We start from the raw sequence: 14,065 nt of genomic DNA on the forward strand, positions 1-14,065 counted from the left end.
ATGCCCAAATGGTAATGATATGACATCATCATGTCCATGGACACATCATATTTTTTGTCACATAAAGTTTGATAGTGTAGACAGAGCTTTAGAAGCCAACTGAATTGGGATCTGCCAGAGTTATTTAGTTCAGTTTTAGGTTTACCCTGGTCTCTCCAATTCAGTTTTTGTTGTTTTATGTGAATATTGAAAAATACCAAATAAATATGATGAAATGAAATTAATTTGTAAAGGAGTTCAAACGCCCAACCTTACAAGATTCAGTCCATGGAACTGTGAGATCAATAAAAGTAAAGTAATATTTATTGCTTTTCAAGAACAGTACAATTTATAAAACAGCATAACATTTGAATGAAAATAAATACATAAAATAATACAAACATTAAACTTGAACAATTAAACATGGAAGCAGGCGTATAACAAATAATATTGGATTGTGAGAGGTGGGTTCGAGAGCTGGAGTGGCAAGTTGCTACACCCAAATCTATGTTTTTGCATTGTAATTTCCAAAATCTATCATAGGGATCTTCCTGTGCATTCAACTTTCAAAATACTACAAATTTTAACTTGAAAGTTTGGTGGAATTTAACTACAAATTATGCAAGATTCTTACTTTGCTTTTGTACAGCAGTTGACGATGAAAATAAATTGGAAAGAAAAATAAGGATGAAAAAGATTTCTAGTGTTACTATCACTATCAGCATTATTTTTAAGAGAATTTTTGTTTGCACGATGGTCAAAAACACTAGGAAGCAATAGACTGTAACCAACATCTGAGCATGCTCACAATAGTGGGTCAAAATCGTGGATTATCTGAAACAACCCTGATTAATTTTTGAAAATGTGCAGATGTTTGTTACGCTTATATGCTGTTTAACATGTGTTCATGACGTTTGGCACAAACTAGTCACCAGCATCGCAATTTACGACTTATATTACTTTTTAAAATGCAATTTAATAATATTTCTAATTTTTATGATTTTTTCTATAAGCAACAACAACTTGGGAATTCTTTGTTATTCCTAATTAAATGTCTTATTTTATCAATATAGAATATTTTTAGAAAGTTTCATAGAAAAAAACTAAGTTTTTGAAATATTTGATATGTCTTTATAATAATAATGATTGTAAATCTTTATACCATTTTATGCTTTGTAATAGTGTATGAATTTTTTCTGATACTTCATTGGTTTTATTGTATTTAGACAGGGATAAGACAATATCAAATATTATTTATAATTATGTATTATATTCTTAAAAATTTATACTGAAATATCATTTTAAATATCCATTGTTTATCACATGCGCAACAAAAGTGAGCTGTCCCCAAAATGACGAAATGACAAAAAAAGTTACATTTTTTGTTCTTGATTTTTAATAATGTAAAAAAAAAACATACATTCAATAAATAGAAACAACATTGATCAAATCACCAAAAAAAAAAGTCACTATATATATTTATATTTCTGGGTTGCGAAAAGAAATTGAGGAAACCATATGTTGACAAATAATAATTTATATAGATTAAATGTTCTATATTTAGAATAAAGAATCGAAATCTAGTAATAAATATGGAATGACAGATCACAACAAATTATTTTTTTTTTAAACGAGTCACTAAGGTGAAATATTTGGGCTTGTTTGATAATTAGAATAAAAAAACGTCTCTGACATTTCCTGTCAGTCCTGTTAAAATGCGAGCTCCACTCAGACTTTTTTTAGCTATATTATGTTTAAGTATGTAAATTGAAACAGAGAAAATCAAAGAAACAGGGCAAAATCCTCAAATTACTAAAAAAAAAAAAAAATTGGTCAGAAAATGTTTTTTTTTATTTGCTACATAAAAAATAACACTTTTCCAGTGTTTAGAGGTTCAATAATTGATCTTAAAGTGATAGTACAAGACGTCATGAAATGCTTTCTACTCGTCAGTGAAACACAATTGTGATACCTTTTCCCCATGGGTTGGTACAAAATATGAAAAAAACGAGCGGCCATTATTAATTTATACATGAATTGAAAACTAGATCAAATAAATTTACTTTAAATTAAAAACTTTTATTGCACACTTTCAATCAATTGTCTTTGGATTATTTTTTTTTTCTTTTTTCATTTGTGTGATTTATATACACATTTAGAACATTATTTTGTTTGTTTTTGTCTTTGTTTTAGCATCCCTGACACAAGCATTTGCTTTCTTGGTGATACCATTATTTTTGGAAATTGTTATTTTGATGAAAAATCAATCTTTATTTCCATCATAATCATTTTAAAAATTTAAAAATATGTGAAGGAATAGTAGTATTTTTGCCCACTACGTCCCATTAGGACTACTCAATCAGAAGCTAAAGCAAGCAGCAGTTATAGTTCTAAGTTTTGCAAAAATGGAAACGCCACTATAATTTATTGATTCCAGCTGCTACAGTAGACCCAAAAAACGTCTGCGAAAAGAGTCTATTAGGACATGTCATGTACAAATCCCAAAGCATTTCTGGTATATTCACTGTCAGATATTCATTGAATTATTATCAAAACAGTCCATTAAAGTTTGTGTTTGTAATAGGATACTTCACACTTGAAATATCTAGGGATATGAAGTGACCCCCAGACTTGACCTTAGCAATAAAATTAACTAAAGTGACAGAAATTGAGTGTTCACTTCTGTAAAAAAAAAATAATATTTATTCACATATAAAAAGAGAAAAGAAACCCAAAAACCATTGTCTGAAAGACAATTTAACTGAATGAATAATAATACCAATTTTCTGAGTGGAGCTCAATTACATTGTCTGTTGCTGCTTGTTTTATAGTACTTTAAATATCTTATTTTCCATTTATTTTTAATCTTTTGGGGTGCAAATCAGATTAAAAAAAACAAACAGTATAAACTGTCACTTGAAATGAGATGACAGACAATCAACAATTTACCTTATATTGTAGCTATATAAACATTAGTAAAAAACTCATGTATGGCCTTTTTTGTTTAATTCAGTTATCTTTTAGGGTGCAATTCAAATTAAGACAGCGATTGCGTTGCAGTACAATACTGTCATTTTTTAATGAAATGACACGCAATCGACCAATGTACCTTGTTAAGCTATACAAATATTGTTAAAATTTAATTAGCATATTATTTAAATTATTACTTTTATTATTACTTATATATATATTAGTATTAAAATGAATACACTATTTGGTTTTTCTACAAGGCCATCTTGATGTTTGGTTTAAATAATTAAAAAACTGTACCAAATAAAATTTAAAATTTGAATATTATGGAATAACAAAAAAAATAATAAAAATATAACTCATGGATTGAAATGTACAAATTACAACCCATTTTTTAGATTAAAGATTAATCATTTTGTAGATAGGATAAGATTGAAAAATAATGTTTGAGAATACAGAAACCTCATTTTTGACATTGGTAAAACTCTCAATGTTTGAGATTCTTAATGATGCAGGAATTAGTCAATCCAAAATGTTGTCGTAATTCTCAACATAGAGGGCAGTCTCAAATAGGCATTTCCTTTTAATGATTTTTTTTGTTATTGACACGTCATAATTATTAATAAAAAAAAAACGTGACAAAGGGCAATATTTGAGTTAATGCTTTGGGATATTTAAGTACTTTTAAAGATATCTGAAGCATCCTTGGGCGACGTTTATTTAAAGCTGATACAGTTAAGAGCTGTTTGTCAAAAGTGATGTAAAGCTCTTCTAGGTGATACATTAGATATTGGAAATCTTTTTAATTTACAGAGTAGAGTAGATATTATGCAGCTCTTAATACCATGTCAATGTTTATAGCAATTATATTTGTTGTTCTTTTAAGATCATGTCAAATTATTCTACTGATACAGGTTCTGTTTTATCTTAAATTCTTTTCTCTTATGCAAATTTGTTGGGCATTTCAACGATTAGCCATTAACTTTATGTACATTGACATTAACTAAAATCAAAGAGAAGGTATTCACTAGAATAATTTGACATGATACGAAGCATAATACTGTACTTCCAGATTTCGCTCTTTGAGGATGAATTGTTCGGTACCACAAAACTAATGAGAGAGGAAACTATAAAAGCGGAAACAAAACGTTGTGGTCTAATGGTCAAGGTGCCTTGAATGGTAGGCTAGAGGGTCACAGGTTTGAATCCTTTAGAATCAATTATCATACAATCAATTTATGGGATTTACCAAAATACTAAGGAAGGATCCAGGATTTTGGAGGAAAGCTACAGTATTTTAACATCATCTTCTATTCTCCTCATGAAAGCTATGCTAAAATGGTATCCTTAGGAACTTTTGTGGAGCAGTGCAGAAAAAATCTTTAAAAAACTACAGTACTGCAAAAACAAAACAAAAAATGCTAAATCATATTTCAGTCCTTTTCAAACAAATAACTACAGTAGTCAATCATATTAAATTCAGTCTTTACACTTGTTAATATATAAATTTTTTTGGTATATTTATGTTTTTAATGATTAAATATTTTTTAGATTATAATAGAATCCCAACAAAAATAAGGTAGCTACAGAAAAAAAAAATCTTTCATTATGTATCTATTTGTAATCACTAATTTATGTTATCACTTCTTTTTTTTTTTTAATCATTTTTTATGATGATTTTCCTAATAAATTCAAATTAAAAAAAACCTTAAATTTTCTCTAATAATACCAAATTTTCAAAACTATGGACATTATAACAAATATTATTCATGTGAGTGTGAGTAAATACTACTGTAGTGCTAACATTCCAAAAAAACCTTTTACAAAATTCCCTATTCAATTTAATTTTTTGTAGAGTTAATGTTATTTAAAATTGTGTTGTACCATCAGAATCGTGGCATCATGTTGGTGCAATTAGCAATAATCCTCCAAGGCACTAAGGCAAGATATTGTGATTATTATAAACACATTTTTAGAGAGATGCCAATAAACTTAATTACTTTGGACACAGATGTTAATGTACAATAATTTAACTAATTGTCATTCTTAAAACAATTTAAACTTTGACCTGAAATCTGTACATAATGTTTGGTCGCATTAAGAAATACATATACAGTAGGATTTACTTACAGTATACTGGCATGCGGAATGCAAAGAATGAATGTACAATTAGGCTTGGGGATGAGGGATGGAACAAGGTATAGGAATGGAGGGAAGTGGGATCAGAAGAAATGTTAATTGAGGGATTGAATGAAGGATTGGAGAAGGAATGGAAAGATGGGAAGGAAATTATAGGCAACAGAAGGGATTTTTAAGGGAATTTAAGTTTTGGACAGAAAGATTTCAAAAATTAACCATTTAATAATTTCATTATTAATTTCATTATTTATTTCATTAAACAATACAATTTTTTTGATGACCACTTTATACTGTACATACATATTCTGTGATACTTACTATTTTTACATGTAGAGTACAGGGAATAATTTCGCCAGGTTAGAATAGCAAAAAGCTATACAAAACAACTTTATTGCTACACATTTACTGTAGTACAATTGTGTAGCAAAAAATACAATACAAAACTATGTTTCTCAAATCAAAAATCACTTTGATTAGCAATATTGCTAAACAGAATTTCGAAATTAAATTTTTCCCCTGGAGTATGTGTAATTTTTACCATTTATGAATTGTGAGACAATTCACTGTTTTTAAACTGCAAAATCAAAATCAGATCAATCAACCAGAAATGAAGGTAATGATGGATTGGAATGAAAGATGGCAACGATGAATTGGAAGGAGGAATGGAAAGAAGGCACTGAAAAAAGGAATGAGAAGGATGGGAAGTGGAAATGTTCAATCTCAACATTTAATTCTGTAGTTTTAAAGATAATTTTTACTTACTCGTTTTAAGAATTCTTCGGCGGCAATACGTGCTCTGGAATTCAAAGCTAATTTCATTTCGCTGATCTCTTTGTCGATTTCTTCCATAAATTGAATTACAAAGTCGACCAGTTTATGTTTAAACATCTGCTCTGTGTGGAAGTTTGTTATCAGAAAACTTATATCATAACCCTGAAAATAATATAAAGAAATATATTTCATATGTTTGTCTGGCGTTTGATTGAAATCCACAATTTTCACCACATAGGGTGTGTTTGTATACTCTTGTTTACGATGGTGTAAATTTCAATTTTAAAGAATAAAATTTGGATCAAAATTTTATGTAAAATCAAATAAGAACTGTGGTGCGACCAGTGATTTGTAATAGCCGATGGCTGGATAGCAATCTATAGTGATAGCAGTTCAAGAAGTGATTCTCCATGGAGAGGGAACCAACAAGATGGCGGCTGCAATCGACCAATCAGATATGCCCTATGCAGTACGCACTACTACGCCTGTGTTGAGCCTATCTACGTGAGAAGCGTAGCGTTAATCGTATAAACGCGAACGCATTTAATTTCTATATGATCCTCGTATACAAATAATGCCAGATTACCAAGAAATTATTCATTCTATTACGGTTAACAATAATTATATTTAATTTTATAAAAACTTCACTGTGCTTTGACAAGAATATGTGTTGTAATTTATGTGATATTAATGTATTATATTAGATTATTATTTTTTATATTAAATAATGTTTTTGAACACATTTATGGCCGCCATCTTGTTGGTTCCCCTGCTGTTGGAATCACTTTTCAGTCTAGAGTACGCCCTCTAGTGTTCTTATTACATCTCTCTGGGTGCGACACATGTGTCAAATGTGCTTAAATTTGCTTCATTACGTTGGTTCAGATTTTAAGTCGCAGAATAAAAACTTTGCAGAAAACTGCTCCAACATATACATTTAATTTGTTAGTGAAGAATGCAATCTTAACTAAGAAAGTAAAGTTTAATGACTGTATCCTTTAATCTTATAACTGTGTATACTCTAAGCTGCAGAATCAATAAAACAAGATTACATCCATTTCAACATAATAAACGCCATAATGAGTATAAACTTTTCTTCAACGATTCACCTTTGACCTTTAAGATCATGCGTTAAGAACAAGAGTGAATTGCTCGATCAAGTTTGCTATAAACTTGTTTTCCACTAGAAACAATTATTTGAGTATCAAATATTTTATTGGAGGACAACATTTTCGACGCCAATCTTTCACTCTAGATGCAATTGTCATCTTTATCGCTTGTCTTGGTTGATTTACATTAGTGCTCATGAATACGTCCTAAGCTCTGATTGGTTGCAAATTATGTTCACACTAATTTCAGTATAAGTGAACTCATGGACCTAGATTCCATCATAAAGAGGGGTTTTAAAAGATGCAAATATGAATACGCATCATTCACATGAACCAATAATTATGACAAATAAATGGTGTAAAGGCATGCTTAAACAACATGGAAATGTGTTGTTTCTTAATTCTAAAACAATCAAACCAAATTGTTAATGCAATGGAGACAAAAACAGGTGCTAAACACTATGCTAGTTGGTCAAACAAAATAATTACAAACAAAATAATTACAAACAAAATAATTATGACGTACTAATATCACACTTGTGCCGGAAAATCAAATCGATCGCCAATGTTTTGGTTTCACTATGCTCCACATGGCTATGCACATGTCAAGAACCATATTGAAAAAGGTGTGAAAGACCCCTTAGCGGAGAAGAATGTTGTTGAAAAGGTGTTAACAAAGTCCATAGCGCAATGAGTGCGGATACGGCGCTATATAATAATACCATTATGAAAAGAACTTGGTAAACTAAACTAAAAAGTTTGGCATAAACTTGAAAAGAGTCGGGAATATTGAGTGTCCTGATCATGGTTGCTGCCTCTAGTATCAATCGATATTTTTAAAAAAGCCTTAAGCAACATCTTTTTTCTTCTTATTTTGGTATAGTAGGATAGGATAGACAGATGCCTCCTGTGAATATTGTTCCGGCGATCTCTCAAATGGGAGCTTCAAAGTTCTGGAGAACGGAGCCTTGTAAATGGTTCTTCTGCTTCTTCTTCATTTGTGGTTACCTTAGGATATTTTATGGATCATTTTTGTGTGTAAAGTGCTTAGAAATATTGTAGCATCCGCTATCTAAGACTACGATTTTTATCATAATTATTATTAGTCTTGAAGACAGAAGAAAGAAATCAAGAAGTTATTTAATTAAAAAACAAAAACCGGTATGTCTTTAATATATTTTTAGCAACCAATTATAAAGTTTTTATTTTCCTTCTACAAAAATTATTTTTTAATTGATTTTGTCTAGACATTTTATAAAAAATTTGCAAAAATAATATATTATCAAGATAAAAAATTGTCAAATTGAGTTTCAACAATTTATCAACAAAAATTGACATTTAATTTTTAATTTTTTTTCCGATCTTGTTTTTTGTGAACAAAATATTGTCAAATCAACAATGAAATATAAGTAACAAAAACATGTAAGCATTTAAACCTTTTTGTTTTAATTTTGTGAATGTTATATTGTTATTGAATCAGTTTTTATTTAAAAACGTTTCCTGAAAGAGTCAAAATGCATACATCTAAACATATTCAAACATAAAATAGATTATTTATGAAACTCATTATGTAATTAATGTGTTGCCAACAATGATTAATTATGTTATTTATAAACATTTGCAAGTATTTATAAACAGATTAACATTTTTTTCAAATAAAAGTGATTTATAAAACAAGGTTTTTCAATTTTACTTACATAAGTGAATTAATGATAAATAATTAATTTTAATCTACTTTAAAGATTTATACACTGTGTATAATAGATATGTGACAAGTACAAATTTCCGAATCTGTTAATTAAAATCTAATTTTTGAAATTTAAATGTCAATTTGTTTGTCCTTAGGTAATAAAGCACGCTACGACTGTTAAATTAAATGCCTAAAGCATTGATTGATGTACAAAAAAAGGAACACTTTATAGAGGAGTATATTTGTCAAGATATAGGATGTAAATACGCCTACATGGGACGGCCATAATCACTATCAAATGCCAGGGAAAAAAAATCAAACAAGTACTGTAAATGCAAGATATTGATACAGTACTTTTTATTTTATTTATTCGACTTCTCACTAACTCAGTTAGTGAAGGATCTGGACCAACAGGTGGTAAACACCTCTAAAACGGTCTAGTCCCAATTTGCACAGTGGCTGTGTGTGACAGTGGCTGTGTTTGTGTGGACACCGGGGTTAACCCCCTCCTCGTCTCGAAAGAGGTAGGTTCTTTAAAGTGCGCATGAGCTATGTGTACACTGGACCTACGGTTTATAGTCCTTATCCGAGAAGACTCGTTCTACCACCAGAACCATTGAGCGAGTGAGCCTCGAACCCTTGCCGATGTTATGGCTACGTAATTACGGTTCCACTGTCTTAACCGCTCGGCCACTCACTCATAAACTTTCTAGTACTGTTTATTAACTGTTGCAGGACCTCCAATATGATTTTAAAAACTTTCCGCATTGTGACTATATTACTGACCTTTTCCGTAAGCACTACCATTTTTGAGTAGACAAATGTAATTAGTCTGTCCTTTTACAAGCTGTATCAAATTCGTGAAACTAGAAACATTAGTTAAAAAACCTACTAGTGTTTGTTAATTATGTTCGTATCATCATTTTCAGTAAAAGTGTAAAATAAATTAGTATCTAATCTCGGTGAAAGCCAGCGTGACATAATGAACGCCTTCAGCAGTTTGTGCGTTTATTTTATCATCCAAAACAAATTTGTTTGCATACAAGGCAATTTAAAGTTGTACACAGTTTTAGTTAATTATTTGTGGTTATGTCTGGTGCTATCACAACATTGGTGACATTGATATTGTGCACTGACAGTCAAGCATGGCGATCAAGTCCTTCCAATTTAAGTAAACGTGTCTGTAATTTGTTGCAATTTGTTTGTGACAGCAATTTTAAGGTCATAAATTGCATTTTGGTCAATATGACTATAAAACGTATTAAAACACAAACTCAAATGGAAATATCAAGTATCAAGACTGGTGCATGCTTACAAAATGGAAACCTAGATGACGCGATCATATGAAATTGGACTGTTACAGTATGTGAAATATACTCGAGTTTGAAATATACTCGAGTTTGAAAAATACTCGAGTTTGAAATATACTCGAGTTTGAAAGAGGTACAGTGTGTGACAAGTGTCTCCTTTTTTGGTTTTAGTATTGACTGCCTCCTCCTTAGATTAGATGCAAAGTTGTTGCCTGCCCACATAAAAAGAAATGGCCTCAGAAAAAATATGCACTATTAAAAATTCCAATGCCACATGTTAAAAACAAACCGTGTTGAATAATTAAAAGATGTATTTCCCCTAATGAAAAATCAAGATTGAAAAAAAAAACAGACAATCTAACTATTTTTTTGCTTTAAAGATGTATTGTCCCTTTGACTAATTCCCAACAAATTTTTTGTTTTTTAATTTCGAAAAAAAGTGGGTCATTTTGAAGTATCATAATAGTTATTAACTTTCACAAAAAATTAGTAAAAAAAAAAATAATTTAACCGAAATACAGATGTTTTTTTGTTCAAAAAATAACTTTGACTTCCAGTCAAAGTTTTCAATCAAAACATATCCCATAATGCAATGCGCTTGTTTGGCTACTCTGTACAGTATGCATAATCATAAAACTTTCTCGCGATCTGTGTGAAAACACCTTCTCAACCGTGATGAGTTGTAAACAATCCTAATTAGCATCATGCATAATGCATACTCATGGTTTGAAATCTTTGTTTACTTTCGCTTGCGACGATTTCTCAGACGAAATGTAATCTAATTAATTTACCTGTTAATTACGTAAACTGTTGTTTTTGGCTCGAATTTTCGACTTAAAGTGAATAACTTTAATATTACTTTGATATGGCCAATTTAAATTTAGAATATTTTTTTTGTTCATTTTTTGTGTTTCAAGGGACAATACATCTTTAAATTACAGTTTTTTTAGGTAAATCATTTTTTGTCAAACTGAAAAAATAGTATGCAACATTAAAAAGGCAAACATATTCAACAAAAACATTTTTAGGTAGGTTTTCAGAATCTCTTCAACTGGTTTTCACACATCTCCCGCACACCCATTAAACTTCTTTTGCACCCCTTATTTAACTTGTTGTGTACCCCATTAACTTGTTGTGCATCCCCATTAATTTTTTGTGAATTCCCATTAACTTTTTGTTAATTCCTATATAATTTGTAGTATCATCTTGCCACCACAAAATAATTTGGCACTGTCATTTTTCGGCATCTATTTGGCACCCCCATTAACTTTGTTTGCACCCCTATTAACTTTTTGAGTATCCTCATGAAATTTGTAGTATCACCTTGCAACCCCCATTAACCTTTTGGTATCATTAATTTTCGGCACTACAAACTTTCACGTTTTATCTTTCTGCTCATCTCTCTCTTTTTGACACTACTGCACGATTATCATTAAACGTATTTATTTAAGGGCATTCATGATGGCATCCACTACGACAACAATGATTTATCAATCATTAAGGCACTAAAATAATGATATTAAATTTCAAATTTCTTTGATTTATTAACGATATCTAACTATACACATGACATATTGCAAAACTATAAAACAATATCCACCGAGATTTGTGTACTGCAGCCAGAAATCTTTTGTAATTGTTGCAAAATATTAAATGACCACAAGTTACATTACTCATTACCTACAACAGATAATATAATTTAATGACTTTGTAAGCTAGTGGACGTTACTATAAATCGTAAACATAAATAATACGCACTCAGGAGAATATTATGCTTATGAAATGTTACCATAAATAGTTATACTTGGCAATCATCAGTCAAATGATATCTTTAAATGCCAATCAAGTCATTATTAATACAGAGTTTAAATTCGGTGAATCATGGTTTAGGAAACATTTTAGTTAATTTATCATGAGTCTAAATTTAGAAATCCTTTTTAACATTGATCTCAATGACTACATGGATTAAAAGAGATAAAAAACATGGATATTAGAAGCTGCAATAGGAATTGTGGAGAGACCTGTGGCTGTATTCACCATTCGCACGAAAGGAAACACTTACCCTTTAATAAACTTTAAACAAAATCTAAGTGAATACAATTGAAGGAAAATACTTACATGTATTTATTTGAGTTAAGTGAAATACTACTATTTAAGGGAAATATTATACTTATTAGGGTGAATGGTTCTTTACTGCCCAATTTGAGAAATACAGAATACTACAGTATCTCAGGATTGTTTTCTTCATTTTTTCAAAACCTTTTTTCAAAGTTAAAACATTCCCCTTCCCCAACCTTAAACAGCAATACTATCATTATAAAAAAAATAAATAATATTTTTATTAACATTTTAGTAAAATACATTTTTTTAGTACATGTTTCAATGTAGAAGTATATAGGGCAGTCATTGTCCTAAACAGTGTGTTGATCACCCAAAAAAATGCTTGCTAAAAATAAAGTTTAAACAGTAAAATAGTTACTGCAGTAACCACAGCAGAATAATTTTGACATGAACCCCTAAACACAAATGTTACCCAAGAGGAAGTATGGCATTTTGTACTTTTTCACGCTGCTGCTCTAGCCCGCTACGTCCCATTAGGACTACTCAATCAGAAGCTAAAGCAAGCAGCAGTTATAGTTCTAAGGACAGACAGTTTTGTGAAAATGGAAACTCCACTATGATTTATTGATTCCAGCTGCTACAGTAGACCCAAAAAACGGCTGGGAAAGAGTCTATTAGGACATGTCATGCTAAAATTACAAATCCCTATATTCACTGTCAGTGTCAGATATTCATTGAATTGTTATCGAAACAGTCCATTAAAGTTTGTGTTTGTAATAGGATACTTCACAATTGAAATATCTAGGGTGATGAAGTGACCCCCAGATTTGACCTTAGCAATAAAATTAACTAAAGTGACAGAAATTGAGTATTCACTTCTGTAACAAAAAAGTAATATTTATTCACATATAAAAAATGAAAAGAAACCCAAAAACCATTGTCTGACAGACAATTAAGTATTTGTTGCTTTAAATTACATTTTTTCAGGTAAAATAACTATCTATTATGTGACAATAAAATGACACATTCAAAAACATTTGAAATAAAAAATATTTTTCAATAAGCGAGCAGCGTTTTTTGTAAGAAATATTTCTTGTTTATAGTACAACTATATTTTTATATTCTATTGTTTTTGTCCTAATACATTAAAAAATCCTTTTATATTAAATCATTTGAGAGTTGTACTACACATATCCTAGTCTGTGTTAATTGCAAATTTTAAAAGTACAGTTTACAACTAGACCACATAGAAGGGCATTTTGAAAGAATCGGTATTTTTATGAAACCATCAATAAAAATACTACAAAGTTGAGACAAACTAAAGAAGATTTATTTTTATAGGAAGTACAGTACTGAAGGCATTACAAGAGAAAAATTATACCATATCTTTCACTGCGCACTATGATCGCCCCTACTGTATATAGTGGCGTAACAGCTATGAGCACACACTGGCTTAAACCAGGGGGTCCAAGATCTTAAATGGTTCCAGAGCATGGGCATCCCCAATGTAACTACCCAGTATTAGAAGGCCTCTAGGAGAGCAAAACCAGGCCCTTTTCCATATTCGTTACGTCTTGCTGGTTGCGCAAAGTACCATCACATATTATGTTACTTCGTCCTTTCGGATAAGGATGTAAAACCATCGTCCTACAGTATACATTGCAGATATGCACAAACATTTTTTTAGTAGCCTTTTCGAAAGTGGAAGAGATCGTCTCCTGGTGTGCTGATTGTGGTCTTCTGGTGAAGAGGTCATCCAGTATAAAAAAGAACGTTTACCGCTTACCTGGATAAATCAACAACAGCCTGTGTTCTCCCAAAGGAGTATTATTATAAAGATAAAAGTTCCTTGAACACCCCTCTAAAATACTGGATTAATCCACAAAGTAATTAGCATTCACATGGGCTTGTACAGTGCCAACTGTTAATGTTATCATTACTTGAATGTAGGGATATAAAATATTCTGTGTAAATGTGTGTATGTGTATTGTCGGGGGTCCAAATGACCAGCTTTGCAGGATGGGCTACCCTCATGA

At 30.6% G+C, this 14,065-nt stretch overlaps 1 protein-coding gene across 1 annotated transcript in view; it reads right to left on the reverse strand.

Annotated features, from left to right (window-relative positions):
- LOC140059034 (actin-related protein 2/3 complex subunit 4) overlaps window positions 1-14,065 on the reverse strand; it is a 30,827-nt gene that overhangs the window by 2,487 nt on the left and 14,275 nt on the right. The window contains exon 5 of the mRNA XM_072104850.1: window positions 5,851-6,021. Coding sequence (XP_071960951.1) covers window positions 5,851-6,021 — 171 coding nt within the window. The remainder of the gene's footprint in view (window positions 1-5,850; window positions 6,022-14,065) is intronic.

Source organism: Antedon mediterranea, chromosome 9 (genome assembly GCF_964355755.1).
Source record: "Antedon mediterranea chromosome 9, ecAntMedi1.1, whole genome shotgun sequence".
NCBI classification, from domain to species: domain Eukaryota; kingdom Metazoa; phylum Echinodermata; class Crinoidea; order Comatulida; family Antedonidae; genus Antedon; species Antedon mediterranea.